This window comes from Euprymna scolopes, chromosome 42 (genome assembly GCF_053919585.1).
Source record: "Euprymna scolopes isolate OS-2025 chromosome 42, ASM5391958v1, whole genome shotgun sequence".
NCBI lineage: Eukaryota > Metazoa > Mollusca > Cephalopoda > Sepiida > Sepiolidae > Euprymna > Euprymna scolopes.
In genome coordinates this window covers 44802522-44823902 of record NC_136523.1, presented here as the reverse complement: position 1 = coordinate 44823902, position 21381 = coordinate 44802522, and the positions used below count along the sequence as shown (strand labels likewise).

The following is a 21381-nucleotide window of genomic DNA, read 5'->3' as shown; positions in this document are numbered from 1 at the left end:
CATAAATAAATAATTTTCTATACTAAGCGCATAAATAAATAATTTTCTATACTAAGCACATAAATAAATAATTTTCTATACTAAGCACATAAATAAATAATTTTCTATACTAAGCGCATAAATAAATAATTTCCCATACTAAAGCGCATAAATAAATAATTTTCTATACTAAGCGCATAAATAAATAATTTTCTATACTAAGCGCATAAATAAATAATTTCCCATACTAAAGCGCATAAATAAATAATTTCCCATACTAAAGCGCATAAATAAATAATTTTCTATACTAAACGCATAAATAAATAATTTTCTATACTAAACGCATAAATAAATAATTTTCTATTCTAAGCGCATAAATAAATAATTTTCTATACTAAGCGCATAAATAAATAATTTTCTATACTAAGCGCATAAATAAATAATTTTCTATACTAAGCGCATAAATAAATAATTTTCTATACTAAGCGCATAAATAAATAATTTTCTATACTAAGCGCATAAATAAATAATTTCCCATACTAAACGCATAAATAAATAATTTTCTATACTAAGCGCATAAATAAATAATTTTCTATACTAAGCGCATAAATAAATAATTTTCTATACTAAGCGCATAAATAAATAATTTTCTATACTAAGCGCATAAATAAATAATTTTCTATACTAAGCGCATAAATAAATAATTTCCCATACTAAACGCATAAATAATTTCAAATAATAATAAATGAATTCAAAAAGCATAAATAACTAGCATGGCCCATGGAAATTCCACGGAATGAAAAGCATATTTAATCAACAAATATGCTTTGATAAAGCTGATATTTTTCTGCATAGCGCAAAATATCAGTTCTTTGGACAGAAAAACCAATAAAATAAAGCAAATGATTGATTAAGATTTCTATGAAAATAGTGTTCATTGTATTTTATTTATAGAGCTGATCCAAATGAGATAAATTAATAAATACTCAGGAAGTAATATTGTGCTACAGAGTTTAATACAAATAAGAAAATTACATTGTAAGAAACGATCTGTAATTTACTCTTTCAGTCCAGCACCTCTTGGCAGATAATGTTTTTTTGCTCTGTTTCTTTTGAATGTTCCCTTTTTTATTTATTTATTTATAAAGTAACGTTTCGCTGACTTTCTTCAGTAAAGAACCACTGCACGTCAAAATTACAAGTTCCTTTCTCACACCATTACAACAATGATCATATATTATTTGAAAATGAGACTATGTCAAAGGGAGGCCACTCATATTCTTGTCCAGGATTGCTAGATTGGCTTTTTTAAAGTCAAATTTCGCTAATTTGGTCGTTTTTTAAGCAGTTTGGCCTTCAAAAATTGTATTTGGTCTTTATCAAAGTGAAATGTATAGACTAAGAAAGGAATAAACAGAATATTATAGATAATTGAAGACGAGGCTACATCAAAGGATGGTTACTCCCATGTTGTTTAGATTATTGTGCCTGTAGGATTCTATTTGACAACTTTGCATTAAATAACCCATAGATGGTTGATATGCTGTAGAACTAAACACACTCTTCAGATTGCTCTTTTTTTTCTGCCTTCTTCAGCTTCACCCTGTGATCTACTGGGATAATAAAGTTTGATTTTGCAGTTTTTTTTTTTTTTTCTTTGTGTTGATTGTTATCACGTTGTTTGTTGGATAAATTTGTCCATTTGTATTTTTGTCTCCAAGGATTTTATGCAATTAGTTTCCTAATATTTTCTCCATTTTGTCTGTGATTCATCTACATCTTCAAACTGAGACATTTGTTCAATTACCATTTGCTTTTTACTCACTAGGAGTTCTTATGATCAGTTGGGTTACTCACTAGTAATAAAAGTGGTGTCTTTGTTTCAAATTCCCAACATTATCTTACTTTATATAACCATTGCAAAACTATTATCGGAATAGCTGTTTACCATTCATCTTTTGTTGATAACAGCCATTAGCTTTCTCCAGAAGTTGAGCGGCCAATAAGCCTCTACAAGATTCAAGTACTCTCGACATCCATCGTTTAGATCTGGTCGGTGGTCTCTCTCTTTGCTCTTTCCCTCCTCTTTGATCGTTCACAACCATTTTCTGTGGTACCAACTGAAACTGATGCCATCACATCTTTTTTTTTTGGGGTGGGGGGGCTCAGATTATGAGAATTCTGGTTATTTTATACTTCTGATAAAAATCAACATACTATTTTTCAAGATACCTGTATATACAGTGACACGTTATACTTGTGTATACAGTGATTATTTCGGCTAAATATAATTTTATGCTGTGTAATCAACAAATATTAAAATTTTACGATTTTTACTAAGAATAAAAAATGCCATTTTGATAATTTCACAAGAGGAGATAACTCTTCATTCTATTATCCATGAATAAGGTATTAAAATATGCTTAGCAGTTGGCTCAGCGTAGGCCAAGGGAAACAACCCCAATATAAAATTTGCAGAGTAGCCTCACAGCCATGTCGGTGCGATACTTCCCACTGTTTCTGGCAGCTGCTACAGGCGAGCTGATCCCAGACATACTGGTCCCACTGTTCCTCTGGAGTATACCAGTGAGATTAGAGAGATATTGATGCTTGGGCAACTCAACTTGTTCATATAAACCAGCAGAGACAACCTGCAGCTACACATCATAAAACCAATCAGAGGAATGGCATTTGGCAGGGAAAGACCTAGAAAAACATGGGGGTGTGATAAGGATGGATTTAAGAGAAAAAAGCTTATAGGTTAGTTTGGAAATCAGTTTCTAAAATATGCTCAACACATGCCATCATGTAAAACTAAAAGTTAAACTGCATTAGAGTTGAATTTAGCTAACATAAACTGACTAAATCGTCTCTACAAGTTTGTAACTTGGGTAAAAATATAGCAAAAATTTTCTACACAAGAAAATGAAAATGTTGACTCAACAAATAAAACTGTGGAAAAGATGTAATATTAGGTTGGTGGAAAAAGAATGTTGTTTTTTTTTTACATGTATATCTGATAAAAACATTATTTTTGCACCAACCTAATACTTACTGAAAAATTTTTTAAATCTTTCATAGGGCAACCCAATTAGGAGAAAGAAAACTCCAAAATAAGAGAAATGCTTAAATGTGCTGCTAGCAACTCTATCAATCAGTATTGCTTGGACTACCGTTCTCATTTTAAGTGTTGTTCACACATTTCGGTCGATGTAATCTTTGACCTTCAGATGTATTTTGTCAAACTCAGGAGGAGGTGGGGTCTGTCTACTTTCAGTTGAACCATAAAAATTCTGCCAAAATCTAAATATACAATTGAGGAACTTTTTCTGCTTTCAATTTCTGATTTTAAAATAGGAAGCTATCACAAAGAGTAGGATTTGTCTCTTGAACCGACATTAGCTAAAAAATAAATAAATCAATAAAATTTATTGGCAAGTTTTTACTTTTGTGTGAATTAAGTTTCTGCATCTTAAATCTAATTTTTTTTTTTTTTCTTAATTTAAAAAAAAAAAATTTCAGCAGGTTTTGCATTAAATTTTCTGGAGAATTAATCTTTATAGAAACCTGAATAAATCATTTATTATTTTATTAAGTTTTTTTTTTTTTTCTGCAATTCAACTATGTGAAGAAATGTAATGTTTTGCTGACTTCTTTGGCTATTTACACTGAAAAGTTAAGGTATAATTTTTAATTTAATGATATATATATCTAAATAAGTATGGCTTGATGAGCTAAATCTGAATTTGTTATTGAAATAATTAGCAACCATAGAAAATGCAGATTGAAATTTAAGTGACAAAATTAAGGCAGGAAAATGCTATGATATATGATAATAGAAATTTCAATCTGTTCTAGTGTTTACATTTCGGATTTATTGTTCCATTTTTACTCTTTGCTCCAGCTTCGTTCAAGTGTTCAGGTTTGTTTTTGTATGTTCGATTTTACATTTCAGTTTTGGACATTTTTCTTAATAAATTGTTTTATTTTTACTTTGCTCTCATTTCTTTCCAGTGTTCAGGTTCATTTTGACATTTACATTTCGGTTTAGATTTTAATTAAATTTTTTTCAGATTTTCCCCAAAGTATTATATTTTTACTTGGGTGAAAATCGGTAAAAATTTATAAATGCTAGAAATCTTTGTTAGAGTGAAATAAGCACAATCAAGAGAAGGCACATAAAAATGATCAGAAAATGCATTGAGTCTCAAATCTTACAATTTCTGGAAAATTTGTAATAGTGTGGAGAATAATGGCCAATTAACAATTCCCTAATATCCATCAACCATGACATTGCTTGCATAGCAACCAACAAGACTGAACTACTTGCTTGACAGTTCGCCTCCATCCCCATCCAAACTACTGCTCCCAAATTTTCTTTTATGGACAGAAGCCACACTCAATGATGTGAAAATCCCTCCTTTCTGTCTGTGATATCATAAAAAACCATAACACCTCCAACGCGTGTTGTCTTCATCTCATTCCTGTGATATTAATAAAAAAAAAAAAGTACTCCACTATATTTGACTCTGTTCTCTTCAAACTCTACAACTCTTTCCAAATCTTGGTTCCATGATAGCTGGAAAATTACGTATGTGGTACAGATATTCAAGAACTCTGAAAGAACTGATCCGCTTTATATTCCCCCCCCCTTTTTTTTTTTTACCCCAAACAAGGCACATTGCCACTTTGTTGTAGGGGGCTACTATCAGGGGCATAGGCATCAAGGGTACTGTGTAGGGAGTTGGGCAGCAAGATGTCGGTTCACGTTACACTTGAACTTCTGCATGTCAGTACAGTTGGGGAAGCAGGGACCCAGAAGGGAATTCCAAAGTCTAGCTGTCCTGGGGAAGAAACTACTGGAGTAGAAGGCTCTCTTACATCTAGGGATCTCCACTGTGTAGGGGTGGGATTTAGCTGCTTGTCGGGTTTGTCGGGGGTATTTACGTCGCGGGGGCACAAGTGCTTGCAATTTGTCAGAGCATTCACCGTTAAAGTACATGTAGAACAGGCAGAGGGATGCAACGTTTCATCAATGGGACAGAGGCTAAAGTTTAGATGACAGTTCAGGACCTATTAGATTGGCGACTCTCTTTTGAACCTTGTCTAGGAGCGAGAGGCTAGTGGCAGATGCACCAGCCCAAATATGACAACAATACTCCATACATGGGTGAATGGTGGCCTTATAGAGGTACAGGATACTTTCGGGCGTTAGTAGCTTTCTAGCATGGTAGAGAGAACCTACCTTCTTCGCAGCGGTCCTGGCAATACTCTCAATGTAATTGTTCCAACTCATGTTTCCTGTGAGCGTTAGGCCGAGGAGTTTAAAAGATGTACTTTCAGATAAAGAGTCATTGGCCATTGCTATGAGTGGTACAGAAGGTTTCTTGTAATTATTGAAGGAAACGAGTTTAGTCTTGGCAGTATTGAATGTGACCATCCATTTATGTCCCCATTCCACTACAGATCGGAGGTCATCCTCTAGTGTTTCTGCCATTTCTTTAGATATGTGTTCATTTGTTTTCCTATTGTGTCTGTTATAGAGCGTGGTGTCATCAGCATATATACCCATCTCACAAACAATTTTGTCAGGGAGGTCATTTATGAATATTAGGAATAACAGAGGTCCAAGGATAGACTCCTGAGGCACTCCCGCATTTATATCATTGTTTAGATGTACGACCGTTGAGGACAACCTGGATTTTTCTCTTATCTAAGAAGGATTTAATTATGTTATGTATTATTCCAGTGATACCATATGATCTGATTTTCCTGAGAAGACCTTCATGCCATACCCTGTCAAAAGCCTTAGATATATCTAGAGCTACTGCTCTACCCTCCCCCACTTTGTCCAGTGACTGGTATATACGTTCTGAGATTACAGTTAGGATTCTGCTGTGGAACGGGCTTGCCTAAATCCATATTATTGGCCAGTCAGAAGGTTAGCATCTGTAAGGTGATGGACTAAAGCTTGGTTCATTATGGTCTCAAATATTTTGGCGGAAAGTGGAAGGAGGCTAATGGGGCGATAATTTACTGGGTCAGTTCTTTCGCCAGAATTCTTGAAAACTGGTACTACAGAAGCAGTTTTCCAGCAGGCAGGAAAGCAAGATTCATTAAGACATTTGTTGTAAAGTTTGGAGAGAACTGGAGCTACTTCGGCGGAGCACTTTTTTAATAGCACAGCCGGGATGAGATCAGGTCCACATGCTTTTGCAGTGTCAAGATTTCTTATGATAGCATGCATCTGAAAAGGGGAGATTTTCATATCATCAAGTGTGGCGTCTGTCCGCAAAGGAAAGTCAGGGAGAGGGTGGTTGGCAGGGTCCAGTGTGGAGTTGGAGGCAAACCGACTGGAAAGCATGTTAGCCTTCTCAGTTGCAGAGCCGACAACCTCATGATTGTTGGATAGTGGGGGAATTGTTGTTTGCCCATTATTTACTACACTGTTATAGATTTCCCAGAAATCATGGGTTCCTAATTTCTGTGCTTCGATGCATTTTTTAGTGGTTTCAGTAAATTCTCTCTTAGCTGTCGCTATTTCTTTCTTATAGTTACTTCTGGCTTCTATATACTTAAACTGGACTTATGTCGGTTAAATTAGTGGTACTCATGCTGCCTTTGTGCTATTGCAGCTGTACAAGTAGAAGTAAACCATTGGGGAGAGTGGGGCTTGCTAAAAAATTTGCACATCAACATGTGCTTCAATTGCCGTTTTGAGCCATTCAGTGCCCTCATTTGCGCAATGTTCAGCATGAAGTGAAAAGATATTTTGCCATGGGGCGTTCCTGATGAGATCCCTGATGGCTTCCCAGTCAGCCTTTTTATAATATCTCGTTGTTTTGAGCAGTGGCTTTTCAGTTTTGGCTATTTCAACCATTACCACTGCATGATCGGCGTTCCCAAGTGGGCTGTGGGCATTAGTTACACAGTCATCGGAAACTGTGGTCAGAAACAGATCTAGAAGTGATGCATGTTGTTCATGCTGGTCTGGGAAACGGGTTGGAAACGTAACCATCTGTATACCATTAGTATCTTTTCTCTCTTTACTAAAATCTTTGAGTCGGTAATCAATCAAGTCCTAGTCTAGTGACTGACGGTATGGATTTAGATAAGTCTGTTGTACTGCAGATATACTAAACAGTCATCTCTAAATGCATATACTAAGCCGGGGAAGCTAAAACGGTAGACCTTGATATATCCAAAACTTTTGATAAAGTCTGACATGAAGGTCTTCTCATGAAAATTAAATCCTACAGTATTACTGGACAAATACTTATTGTAATCGGATCCTTCTTAGAGAAGAGAAAAATCCAGGTTGTCCTTGGTCATACATCCAAATATGATATTAATGTTGGTGTATATCAAGGGTCAATCTTTGGACCTTTATTATTTCTGATATTCATAAATGACCTCTCTGATAAAATTATGTCACAGAAGAGTATATTTGTTGATGACATCATGAGACATGAAGGAAAAACAAATGTACACATACCTTAGGCTTAGAAAATGAGTGCCAGTTTGTAGCAGAATTGAGAGGTAAATGAATAGTAATGTTTGATGCTACTAAGAATAAGCTTCTTTCCTTTGAACAATTACAAGAAACTTTCTCAACCACCGATAGTCATGACTACTAATACTCTACCTTATTCATCGTTCAAACTCCTCAGCTTCACATTCACAGGCAACATGAACTGGCGTTAATACATTGAAGATATTGCCATGGTTGCTCAAAGAAAGTGAGCTTTGTCTACAGTGTTAGAAAGCTTACTTGCACTGTAGAGTATCCTGTATCCCTACAAAGCCACCATTCACCAATGCATGGAATATTGTTACCACAGCTGGGTTGGTGCATCAATCACTTGTCTCTTTTCCCATTGGACAGGATCCAAAAAAAGTCTTTGATTTAATAGGTTGCACACTACAAGTACTTTAATGAAATGTGTTCCGACAAACTTTTAATGGCTTGAGCCCCCTTTACGTAAATATCTGACTCACTTGACAAATAGTAAAATTCCACCCTTCCAAAAAAAGTCCGCAAAACTTAAATTTACGGACTTTTTTCCATTTTAGAATGGTAATAACTCAGTAACGGTTGCTCAGAACCATATAAAGCTATATATTTTCTTGAAGAACACCTTGAGCTCTATTCAAAAATGTAAAATAAACCAGTTTATAAACATCCTACTAAAATCTATGGGACATCAAAAATCACAAAATTTTTAAAATTTTAACTTTCGACGAAGTTCAAAGGCTTGAAACTTGTGGCCAAGAAAAAAAAATGGATTCGATTTTTTATTTTTTCAAAGAATAGACTTTCAGGTTTTAGAAAACTATCATGAGGATGGCAGACAGGGCTTTTACTCTTTAAAATGGTACTTTCTATCATGGCACTTTTCAATATCCAAATCTGGCCTTTTCTACCATCTGCTTATAGTTTCGCAATAAAAAAACAAGTTTTAATCAAAATTTTCAACACATTTTAAAGAAATGCTATATATAGTGTAGATAGAATATCTTTCATTGGACAGAGAGATATTAATATAATAAACTTTGATAAAAATAAGAGTCCTAATCAAAATAACTTTCAGCCTTTCCCATAGTTATTTTATCAAAACAGTAAAACCTTCCTGTGCTTCCAGTAGATGGTGTATCAACTTCACAGTACACATCTTCAATTGGAACCCAACAAACGTCATCACGCTGTGGCCAATAAAACTTTTCAGAAGGTCCTTTAGGATGAAGGAATTTTACATTAACATCACCATGTTCATTTGATACATCATTCGCAACACAGAAGTACCAATCTTTATTGTACTGGCATACATAAAATCTACCTGGTTTGATGTCTTCAATTTACAATTCAATTCTCCCTTCAATTCTCCCTGATCAATTACACTTATCTGCTTCGAATGATCTGCAAAGGATGTCTTCTTCATAGTTAGACTCCTGGTTGTGTTGTCAGGAATAAATTGGTGATGACTACGTGTACCTTTGAATGTACTTGATGTTGCAAATTGAGATCCAAGAAATTGAGTGTTACTAGCAACCTCCTCAGTGCTCAAAAATAAAGAGGTTATACCATCAATATCTACTTCAGCAAACTCAAATAACTGCTTTGGTGTCAGAATTTGATTAGAGTAGGGACGTTGAAGGCTAGCATGTGCTGCTAATCTCTTGATTGTGCCACCTACGCCATCACAAGCATTCTTTCCGTGTGATATGGCAAAGAAGTTCCATTCTGCTTGGAGATCGAAATTGATAAAATGATACAGCAAGTTTGTCAAGTTCTTAAAGTTCTTGTATTGTGCTGCTGAACCATCGCTAAAATAGTAAACCTTGTGCAAAAATGGGAATTCCTTGGTGATGTAATTCTGGTGAAAATGTTTCAAGGAGCAGAAGACAGTATTAATGTCATGAGTTTTATGATCACTAATGCAAGCATACGATTTATGAGAAAGTTTACCACTTCTATCAACATAATAAATCACAAAAGAGTGTATTGTTGCCTGTGAATTATTCCAGTGAAATCCTTGTGCAGCATCCTGGACCAAGAAGGAATAGTTCTCTGCAAAGTCTAAAACAATAACACATTCCCCAAATTGTAATCTGTCTTTTAATACTTTGAAATATTCAGCCTGTTTTTTTGAAACATAGTGGGGTTCTGTTAGCTTCTCAAACGTACTCATCAAGTTATCAATGAAATCATCGAAATCAATTTCCTCTTCAACAATCTGACTTCTGTCGGTACTGACCCATTGACTATAACCAATTGTTTCATCTGGATCAAATGTTTTCAAAAGTTCACACCTAACGAAAGACTTTAAGACAGATGGATCTGGGCAATTATCACAATGTCCCATCATACAGTCATATCTCTCGACATCGCAGACACACATTTCTATTATCTGCTTGTAATTATGTGATGAATTCATTGCTACCAACATGAGTTTTACATTTTGATGATAGGTACAGACACAAACATTGTGGGTACCTGCTGCCCCAACAGGGATGCACCATTTTGGACGCAACAGTGCAAAAGTTGAAAAAACAATTTTTTTGTTGGGGTTTTCCTTTTTAAACTGGACATGTATCTCAGAAATGTTTGATAAAAGAAGTCGCTTTTGTTTCTTCATTTTTGTCTTATCAGGAAGGCGAATGGTGACAACATCTTTCTTTCCTGGGAGCAAACGACTGATTTCCTCACTTTCATAAAATGCAATAACAGTCTCTTTAGTTTCTTGAGGAATACCAATTCTTTTTTTACGTTCAGGAATGGAAAGGATTCCTTTTTTGAGTCTTAAATTACGGGCTTGAGTTGCTGTGTAAGTTGAGACATTGAAAACCTCTGCAACCTTAGATATTAAAAAGTCACAAGGAACAATAGTTAAGAGCTGTATGATTTTGTTCCTATCTTCAGTTATGGAAAGTTTTTCCTTGATTAGCTCAACTAATCTAGAGCAATTTGAACAATCTTTACTTTGAGAAGACTCCACCAGAGCAGGCTCATCCAAAGCAATGGCTACCACTTTGCTGAATGCACCAGTCACCTTGCTTATTTTCCTTTTTCCTGCTTGAAGTGCACGATCTGTTTTCACATTCTTTAAAGGCGAACAATCAAGAAACTCTAAAGATTTATTGGCAATTTCATGAGCTGTTTCAACTGAAATTTCGTTCTCCTCTGTCATCATTTCAATATCAGCAGGAACATCAGTAGTAGGACCATCAGTATCAGGAGTTATGGTATCTTTTGCTTTCTGGCAACATTTTCTACAAACACGGTGCCCAGGGAGAACATCACGACTGGAAAACATATTACTGTGGAATTCAGGTGGTGTTACTTCATGTAAATTAGTTTTCACCAACTTTGTATGCATTTTGAAAGGATCAACACATCTATACATATTTGCATTTGAAAAATTGTCAATAAATTGCAATTTGTGCTTTTTGCATACGTCAACAACATCAGAAAAAGACTCGATTCTTGATCTTATCCGTAGCAACTCAGCTTGACCAATTGGCAAGTCATCAATGTCAATTTTACTGAAGACTTTATCTTTTGCAGATCCACATTTCAAATTGAGGATTGAACCAATTGAACAAATATCCATTTTCCTACAAATATAAACCATTCACATTTGACAACTATACACAATTCATTTGCAAAAAGAAGGAAAAATAGAAGAAAAAGCTCCATGCATCAGCATTCATTCACTCACTCCATTCATTCAATTATTACATTGGGTATATTTTCAACACTTTAGTAATAGAAATAGATCATGGCTTAAAAAATGTTATTCAAATGTGCCTTTTTAGTAGACTAGCTCTAACTATATTGGCATTGGTAGACTAGATTTGGATATTAACAGGTGCCATGATAGAAAGTACCATTTTAAAGAGTAAAAGCCCTGTTTGCCATCCTCATGATAGTTTTCTAAAACCTGAAAGTCTATTCTTTGAAAAAATAAAAAAATCGAATCCATTTTTTTTCTTGGCCACAAGTTCCAGGCCTTTGAACTTCGTCGAAAGTTAAAATTTTAAAAATTTTGTGATTTTTGATATCCCATAGATTTTAGTAGAATGTTTATAAACTGGTTTATGTTACATTTTTGAATAGAGCTCAAGGTGTTCTTCAAGAAAATATATAGCTTTATATGGTTCTGAGCAACCGTTACTGAGTTATTACCATTCTAAAATGGAAAAAAGTCTGTAAAATATAAGTTTTGCAGACCTTTTGCCATATTTGGTACCCCATAATTTCAAATTTATTTGTTTTCAAAACCTAAATTTTATTTTTTGAGGAAGTATTCAAAGCATACTATGAGATTTAAAGCATTAAAAGCATTTTGGGTCGATTGTTAGCAAGAACTTACTCTTTAAAAATTAAAAAAAAATTCAAAATTTGACTTTTTGGGGTGATTTTTTCAAATTTTGTTATTTTTGTTAGCTCTGTAAATTTTTTTCAATTTGGTTAGAAACCATGAATTAAACTGATTCTTATAGTATTCTATGGACATAATTGAAAGCAGTTCATCCAGACCTTTTTAAATATAACAATTTCTGAAAATTGGCTTCCAAAATTGAGAAAATCCTCAGTGTCGAAAAAATTTCAGGGATATGAAAATTTTCAAAAGGCCATAAAATTTTAACGGAAAAAGGAATTGAGCTGAAATTTTCAGGATTTACTCCTTTCAATGGTACTAAAAGAATCTGAAAGTTTCAGGAGATTTGGAGAACATCAATTCCAAGCCCTCACTGAGATTGGCTGGACTGACCCCACTGGTATTTAACAATGTCGACTCGGGAGAGGTGTGGTCGGAAATTGCGCACCTCCTGCCACAAAAATTTCATGTGCAAGCACCCCTTCGTGGGTATCCATAGCCTGTCAAAGACTGGAGGAACCCATATATATATTTGCCGTAATTTGAGATATTCAATCAATTTTCAAAAAATAAGCTTCAGAGGAAAAGATTAGATTGTCATTGATTGGACTTTTTTTTTTTTTTAAATATTCTATGTATCAGTATTTACAAAACAAAACCCGTCATTCATAAAGTTGTTTGCTTTTTAAAAACTAACTTTTTTAGAAATTTACGTGTTTCTAATGCTAACATTTAATCTATTTTATAAAAAATTTTCTGTGTGTCCCGCTAAAACTAAACTATAAAACAAACCCTCACAAAGTTGATATATTTTTGAACGGCATTGCTTCAGATAAACAATATCTAAAATTAAAAAAAAAAAAAAATGCTTATTCTTTGACCCTAAGATTGTGCAGAACGCATCAGGAATGGTCTGTTTTGCAAACACTTCATGCACTAACTGAAGGGGAGAAAATTTTATCAAGATGGTACTTCCCTTATACTGCTAAATTCCTTGAGAAATATATGTAGAGGAAAATTGTATATGTTCAGAGAGAGTAATGGGCGTGGTGGAGTAGAAAGAGGGAAACTGGAACGATAGAAAAAGGTGAAGGAAATAGCAGTTTTAATAAAAATGTGTAACACTTTTGTCCTAGGTAACATGTGGTAGCCCTGCTAGTTAAATATAAATATTAAGTATCACAAATCAGTGTAGATTAGAATAAAAAAAGTTGCTAAATATAGTGAAATTCTCTTCAATTATATCTGCAATATTTTTGCATTTGATAAAATTTAGATGTAAACAAAATTTAATCCTATTTATAAATGTACAATTGTTTTCACTTATGATTTTTTTAAATAAATCACTACTTATCAAGGCCAAGATTCATGCAAGGACGCAGGTTAATAATTCTGTTTTCTTATTACTGATGTTAATTAGAAAAAACACATTTTGTTGTTATTTATTCTTTTATTTTATGAGTCTGATTACAATCGTTTTGACTGTAATGTGTTTAGAATTCATCAAAAGTGATATTTAAATGATCGAATTTTGTGAGACATTCCAAAACTAATTTTTCACCTAATCTTCTATGAGAATATTCCTGGACATTTTGGTAAAAGCTAAGCATTCTTATGACAACATACTTTTATCTTTGCCTCTCAACTGTCTTTTTTTCAACTTTTATAATCAACATCACTTAGAAAAAACACAATTCACAAATAATACTAATAATATTTCATGGGGTTGCAGCGTCAGAAATGATAAGCTTAGATTCCAACTCACTCTTAGGACTTTCAAATCTCCCCTACCTTTAGGATTTGGAAATTTCCGACTGTTGAAGATTTTGAAATTTCCAGTTACGGGTTTGGGAATTTCCTACTGCTGGAGGTTTCGAAATTTCCGACTGCTATACACTCATTAAAGTGGCGTCCATACCTTAATAATGAGTGTACTCAATGGGAAAATGTAGTCATTGTTAGTAGTGGAAGGGGACGGCTCCTCAAGACCGATGGATTTGAAGACGACCATGTTATAGTCGGTTGGAAAGCAGGCAAATGGAACATTTTCACAGGCATGCAGTTCTAAGAAAGAAGCTTTGTTCATGGAATCTACATTTAGGTTTAGGCACAGATAAAGAGTGAGGGGGATTATTATTTATTGCATAATTAACTCAGAAATATTTTTGAATTTCATTTAATATATATATATATATATATATATATATATATATATATATTGTTGACCTCTTTCAAACATTCGACAAGATTTTTGATGTACTGTTGAAAGAAAGCAACAACAAAAAACAAAGCTGTATTGAAAATATTAAAATTTTCTTAACATTTCACTTTAGCGCCCTAAAAATAAATAGAAATCAACAAAAATAAAATTACAATTCTCCAAAAAAATAATTAAAATATTTGAAAAGATAAAATGAAAAAAAAAATCTGGTAACTTAGTTGCCAATCAAATAAAGTTTACAATATCTTTAGCAATCTGATTTCGTTTACTCTCTATCTGTGCCCCAAACTAAATACAAATTCAATGAACAGGAATGGATGGAGTAAGGGACGAGTCTATCAGGCATATGTACACAGTCTGATGTATGAAAATGAAACCTGGCCAGTGGCATGTGTTCCATGGAATAAAATGATAAAAGAATGATGCAGTGGCTGTGTAATAAGACAAGCTTATTTCTGATGATCTCCAAGCAAGATGAGTTAATCTTGCTTGGAGATCATCAGAAATAAGCTTGTCTAGTATAGGGAGATGTATGTAATAGGAGCCTTCGATAGTATGGCCATATTGAAAGGAAGGATGAATTCCTAGGTCAAATGTAAAACTGCTAAGATAGTAGCTTCAATTCACAGGGGAAGGTCAAGGGAAACATGGAAGGAAATAAGAATGAACTTGAGAGATAGTCAGAAATAGCTTACTTTAGAAATCAATTTCTTAAAGCTGTCCAACACATGCCAGCATGTAAAATGGACGTTAAACCGAATATGCTTTTGTAAGCATGAAACAGATTACACAAACTGAACACCATGAATAAATATTGGAGGCATTTGTTTGCAAAAAGTTGAAAGTGGACGCTAGGTTTACTTTTTTCAGGCTTGTAACTCCCCACATCCATTTTATCATTTAATCCTCACATGTGTCTGAAAAAGGGAGAAAAATTGCTGTTTTCTGTTTTTTTTTTTTTGTGTGTGTGTGGGATGTGGAAATTTCTAACCCTCTCATAGTATTCTTCATCATTCAACTTTGTCTATCCATTTCTTGAACCTCTTATCTGCAGGGTTTTTTTTTTCATAAAAATTGTCATAAAATAAAATGTCATAAAAAATTAAATGAAATAAAATGTCATAAAAATGAAATGAAATAAATGTGCAGAAACGAGTTCACATTAATTTCCACCAACATTCAGAAATTTAAATTAATGTGAGGAAACATTTTGTTGCCCCTCCCTATAAATCTAGTTGCCTTTTACGTTTCAGTAGTGATATACTTTTGGGGGCAAACAAAAGTTTTAAAAAAAAAAAATTTAGAAAGTATAAATAAAAAAAAAAAATTTTTTTTTTTTTTTTTTTTTAATGTATCCTCTAGTGGCTTTTGTTCTTGATAATTGATATTTAAGTCCAAAAAATTATTTTTCAATTTCTTACTTTTTTTTTTTTTTTTTTTTTTCCTCCATTAAAAATGATTTTATTTTGTTTCATCTTTTTCAGGAACATGCTGAATTTTTAAATTCTATCGATGCAGACGCGGCAGATACATTTGAGCAAGCTCACGTGGACGCAATCAGGGGCTGTTGGCTTGATCCTGGCATGCAAGAGTGTTATGACAGGCGAAGAGAATACCAACTGACAGATTCAGCCAAATAGTAAGACAGAGTTTCAATTGAACACAACCTTTGTTGTCCTTTACTGTAACAAAAACTTCCTATTTGCTTGTCTCCCCGTGAGATCACATTTTTAATATGGGGAAAATCCAGCTGTCAAAAAAAAAAAAGATACTATGTTGGAACAAAACTAAAAATTACCTCCTAGAAAGATTTCACCTTCACTGAACTAGAACAGATACTATATTTTGCGCATCAATTGAAATGAATGGCATTCATCTTGGGGAGACTCCATGTTTTGACATGGGTCTGACCTTTACTCCTGATCTGAGATGGAACATGTACATCAAATCCATTGCCAAGGCTGCTGGAAAAATGGTGAGATTGTTCTACTGCTCCAGTAAATATCTCACTGCTGATGCAATTAATTCTCTACCTGTATAAGAGCCAAGTATGTCCAAGGATGGAATACTGTTGCCACATCTGGGCAGGAGCTCCTAGAAGCAGCTTATCCTATCTTGACAGCGTTCAAAATAGACTTTGTAGCCTAATGGGGGATGCCCTTTTCTCTTCCTTGCAACCTCTTTCCCACAGAAGAGATGTTGTGAGCATGTTTCTGCTTTATCATTATTTTCGTAACAAGTGCTCGTCTGAGCTCCAATCTATGGTCTCCCTGACCTGAAAAACACTCGTCTAACTGAAACCACTACCAATAATTTCCTCCACTCTTTATATGTATCTAAACCTAAACGTAGATTCCATGAACAAAGCTTTCTTAGAACTGCACGCCTGTGGAACTCTCTTCTGTTTTCCTTCTTTCCAACTGACTGCAATTTGATCATCTTCAAGTCCATCTCCTTAAGTAATCCCATTTACCAAATTTCCACTACTAACGATTACTACGATATTTTCCCATTGACTACTGTACACTCATTTACACTTATACTTGAGTGGTCTCCAGGCCTTGATAACTGGTTACTCCATTTTAAAAAAAAAAAAATGCAATGAAACCATGAAATATGTAACATAGTTTTTATATAAATAATTTGTATTTTAGCTCTCACATTTGCAATCGAGCATTTTATTGATTGATTTCTTTTCAATGCATCCCAATGCTCTCTCTTATATATATATATATATATATATATATATATATAAGGTAAATAAATTCATGACATGTTCAGTTACATGTTCCAAGAATTCAAAATAAACAATTTCATACACGATCATTTCTAATATAATATGGATTTTTATTGTCTTATTTAGTGTTATATTCCTAAAATGCTGTTGTCAGATATTTTCTCATTTTTATTAATAGTTTTTGACATTGTTTGTTATATGTGGTCTAAAATGCTACCAAAAGCAAAATAATTTGGTTTTTTGTAATTAAGCATTTAAAAAATGAGTACAAACTTGTGTGCAGTCTGCAGAGTTCTGTGCCGACATAAAAAAAAAAAAAAAAAAAAAAAATGGCCACCTTTTCTCTTTATATGCTTGTAATATTGTCACATAACATGCAAATGAGATGCTTTTGGTAGGATTTAAAAAGCCTGATTTTATTTTTTTATTTTTTTTTCAGAGACAGGGTTGATTTTTGATGTGGATGTCAGAGTAGCAAGTGTTGACTATGCATTGTTCTAGAGCTGTGACAATAGTGTTGAGATTTTGAGTTGGGTCTTTCATAGTAGAGGGTCGAGATTTGGAGTAGCAAGTTTTGTTTTGTTTTTTTTCAGAAATGTGTCGAATGATTTGATTGTTTTAAACACATTATATTAAAATCATATGACCTTTTAAATATTTTTTTTTTTTCTCAAATTATTTTTTGATTACTTTTACGTTGCGACACATTCTCACAGAAGGGTTTTGACCCTCACTCACTTCAGTGAGAATTTCTCTATTTTAGCTTGTTTTGCCAGTGGTTATTCCCACTCCTGAACACTAATTTTTTTTGTTACTACAAGAACAATAATAATCGGCATATATGCTTGATCATTACAAGTCATACAATATTTTATTTTAATGAATGTTATATTGTCATAAAATGTGTAACAATATTGTCGATTTACTTTCCAGCTACCTGGATGATGTATTACGTATCCATGAACCGGGCTATATCCCCACATTACAGGATATTTTGCGAGTCCGAGTCCCGACTACTGGTATTATTGAATATCCCTTTGATTTGGATAGTATAATTTTTAGGTAAGTCTTTTCCTTATTCATTAACAAATTATACAGATTGATATAAAAATAAAAACACCATGGAATTTCTATGAAGATTACTCTAGTATGATATACTAGAGTGAATGTCATGGTTTGAAATGCATTTAAAATTTTAAATAAAATTAATGACAATTATTTCTAATGAAACAAATGTTTTTTATATTTATCATTTAAGAAGGAATATTATTGATAAATTATATATTAGTTAATAGAATTCGGTTTTGGAACAATTCATTTTAAAATGGGTTAACTGGATTTTTTTTTTTTCTTAGTGACCTCAGATTACTCACTAATCACCATCTTTGCTGATCAACCAATCTTATTTTTTTTTTGTTTGTTTGTGAAAAACGTATGAATATAAAATTCCTTAGCATATTATTGTATAAATGATATCCTCTCTCCCATGGACGAAATAAAGTTACCTTTCGAGTGAGATTTAATTACTACAAACTTATTGTTCAACAAAATGCATCAGACTTCACAACCATCAAATATTTTAACCAAGCAAACCATACACACTATTACATCAAATACGTTTTAATTGATGACAACCAAATTCTTTAACATATGAAAACAAAATGGATTTTAAAACTAAAAACGCACACATACACACACTAGCACATACAAACACAAAAAATTAGGTCTGAACTCTGTAGTGTTTAATGCATACAAATTTTTTTACAAACTGATAATTTTGTTTTGAAATGTTTGTTTTTTTCGTTGACAGAATAATTTGTTCTTAATGGTATTTAGAAGCACACAGATATTGATGTTAAAATATTAAAAATAAAATAAAGTGTTAGGACTCTTATATATTTGGTGGCAAGATTTTTGCATGAGCCAAATTGCATGTGAGACCAAGAATGATCATTTCATAAAGTTAAAAATGTCTTAAGGCTTTATATTTTTAATTACATTTTTTTATAAAGAGTGGAAAAAATCATTTGAAATATTAAAATTGTGTATATATATATATATATATATATATATATATATATATATATATATATACACACACACACACACAATAGACACTAGGTAAATAAAATTATTGAATTTCTTTCCATCCATTTCAAGAATTCAACATAAACAGTAATTTTATATAAGATCATTACTGATATGATATAGATTTTTATTGATATAAAATCTCTTTATTAGCAGAGGATATAGACACCAAAGTCAAAACATGAAAACTTTCTAATAGTATACAAAACAACAAAGTCTAACTAAGGGGCATTATAGGGTGAATAATGATTGTCAAAATATATTTTTTTATTGTAAAAAAAAATTGTATATACTATACTTGTAGATAAAGATAAAGTATATACAAAAAAAATTTTTTTTTTTTTTTTTTTTTTTTTTTACAATTTCTTTTCAAAAGAGAAATATATAAAAGATTTTACTAAAAAAATTGATAAATTCGCCACTATTTAAATTTGAGAAATATTTTAAAAGAACAATTTTCAAGAAACATCTGAAAACATATCGAAAAAAAAAAATAATAATTTGCAGTTTAACAAATACACTAAGAAGTAACTTTAACAATAATCATAAGTTAATAAACTTAATAATATTAGTAATAATAATAAAATGAAATTAATTCTAAGTTAATATTAGTAATAATAAAATGAAAAATATGTTAAGGGCATATATTTTTCTGTTTGAAGCACTGAATAGAGCTTTTTTTTTTCTGTTGAAGCACTGAATAGAGCTTAGTAATAGCATTTAGTCTGAAGATTTAATTTGTTGAATGAAAGACATTTTGTTGCATTTAAATGACAACTTGATTTACACAATAGAAGAGCAGCTTTCTAATGTTATATCTGGAGTTGTATGATTTAACTAATTTGCATATGCCTTTGCAAAAGAACATCTTATTAGATATTTATTTCTATTGTTTCAAACAAATAACACACAAGTTTCAGTTTTTGATGTTACATTTTTTTTATATCCCATATCCATGGTATGTATGAGAATTGAGACAGATTTCCAAATTCAGTGGAAGTTAGTTGTACATCATCGTTTCTTGGCATTATCTTGTCTTAAAAACAATACGACATGTGAGACAATCAGAAATGGTTGACCATGCAACACATTTTAAAAATAAGTTTGCTCATATCATGCATCTTGAAAAAGTGTGAATAAAAATTGTAGGAAAAAATGAGTTGTTTCTGATTTTATGTTAACTTCATTTTTTTCATTAGGATTGTATCTTCATTTCAGTTTAGCCATACAGATATATATATATATATATATATATATATATATATATATATATATATATATAGATGTGCACATGCTTAAACATTTCTTGTATTTTCTGTCTAGAATGGTCGATGTCGGCGGCCAGCGATCTGAGAGAAGAAAGTGGATTCATTGTTTTGAAAATGTCACGTCCATCATGTTTTTAGTCGCCTTAAGTGAATACGATCAGGTTCTGGTTGAATCTGATAACGAGGTATGACTCTCTTGTTGATGTTTTTATTTAGTTGATTTGTTATTTGCATTGTTAATACTAAGATTAGCATTCTCTTTAAAACGATTTTATTTTTATGTTCACAATGTTTCAATCGCTTTAACCTGGATGCCCGACTTTGGGTGTTTTAACCATATTGGCAACACATATAATGTGTGGCAAATGGAGTGTCACGGTTGCAATAAAAGCTTATGATAGTGAAAAAAAGAGTTTTTAACCAACGCATGTATTCTGTCACAGGGTTTTGTGAAATTCATGACTAATGAAATGCAATGATCAAACAAAAACAAATTCTGACAGTACGACATAATCACGTTGACACACCGGTTCTCGTTAGATCACCAAAGTTAACCAACATTGAGTTTGGTTAGCCTTAGATGGGTGACCAATTTGGGAATTCCAGGTGCTGTATGTCAGAGCATCAACACTTCCCTGCAAGAGTTGCAAAAACCTAACGTTGTCGTCTTCCCTAACGAGGACATACATGCAACTGAGAACTGCTTGTGACTTTGATACTCCCATGAAACTTCCTCCTTTAGAAGCATTCGGTAAAACCTGCATAGGGTTAGTGCCGTTTCCACTTTTTCCAAGTTCGGAGAACTGTTATTACTAACAGAGCATAGTGATGCAGCTGTTGACTAAAGAAAGAATTTCTGATATTAGTGAAACCTGCCTATAATTGTTATATTGTATGGAGAGAAAGGATATAATAGATGTGTAGTGTGAATCTTAAAGACAGACTTTTATCTGATGACCCCAGGTGGATTAAATTTGGACAGTATACGGAGATGTATACAGACTAGGAGACTTTGTTGGTTTGGTCTCATTGAAAGAGTGTATGATAGGTTTTTAGTTGGTAGATGTAAATGAGTTAAGGTGATGAGAGGGATCAAAGAAAATATGGGAGCAAGTGATAAAGGATAGATTTGAGAGAAAGAGGGGTAAATAAAGACTTGACCAGAGATTAGTTTGGAAGTCAATTCATAATAGTCTTTTAACACAT

At 32.9% G+C, this 21381-nt stretch overlaps 2 protein-coding genes across 5 annotated transcripts in view; one reads left to right on the top strand and one right to left on the bottom strand.

The window, feature by feature from the left end:
- Positions 1-21381, top strand: part of LOC145267071 (guanine nucleotide-binding protein G(q) subunit alpha) — a 170383-nt gene that overhangs the window by 107520 nt on the left and 41482 nt on the right. For all 4 annotated transcript variants that reach the window (XM_080123029.1, XM_080123031.1, XM_080123028.1 and 1 more), the window contains exons 4-6: positions 15567-15721; positions 17753-17881; positions 20231-20360. In XM_080123029.1, coding sequence (XP_079979155.1) covers positions 15567-15721; positions 17753-17881; positions 20231-20360 — 414 coding nt within the window. The remainder of the gene's footprint in view (positions 1-15566; positions 15722-17752; positions 17882-20230; positions 20361-21381) is intronic.
- LOC145267141 (uncharacterized) lies at positions 8730-12250 on the bottom strand. The gene has a single exon (XM_080123185.1). It carries the CDS (start codon positions 11109-11111, stop codon positions 8730-8732), a length of 2382 nt encoding a protein of 793 aa, XP_079979311.1. The 5' UTR covers positions 11112-12250.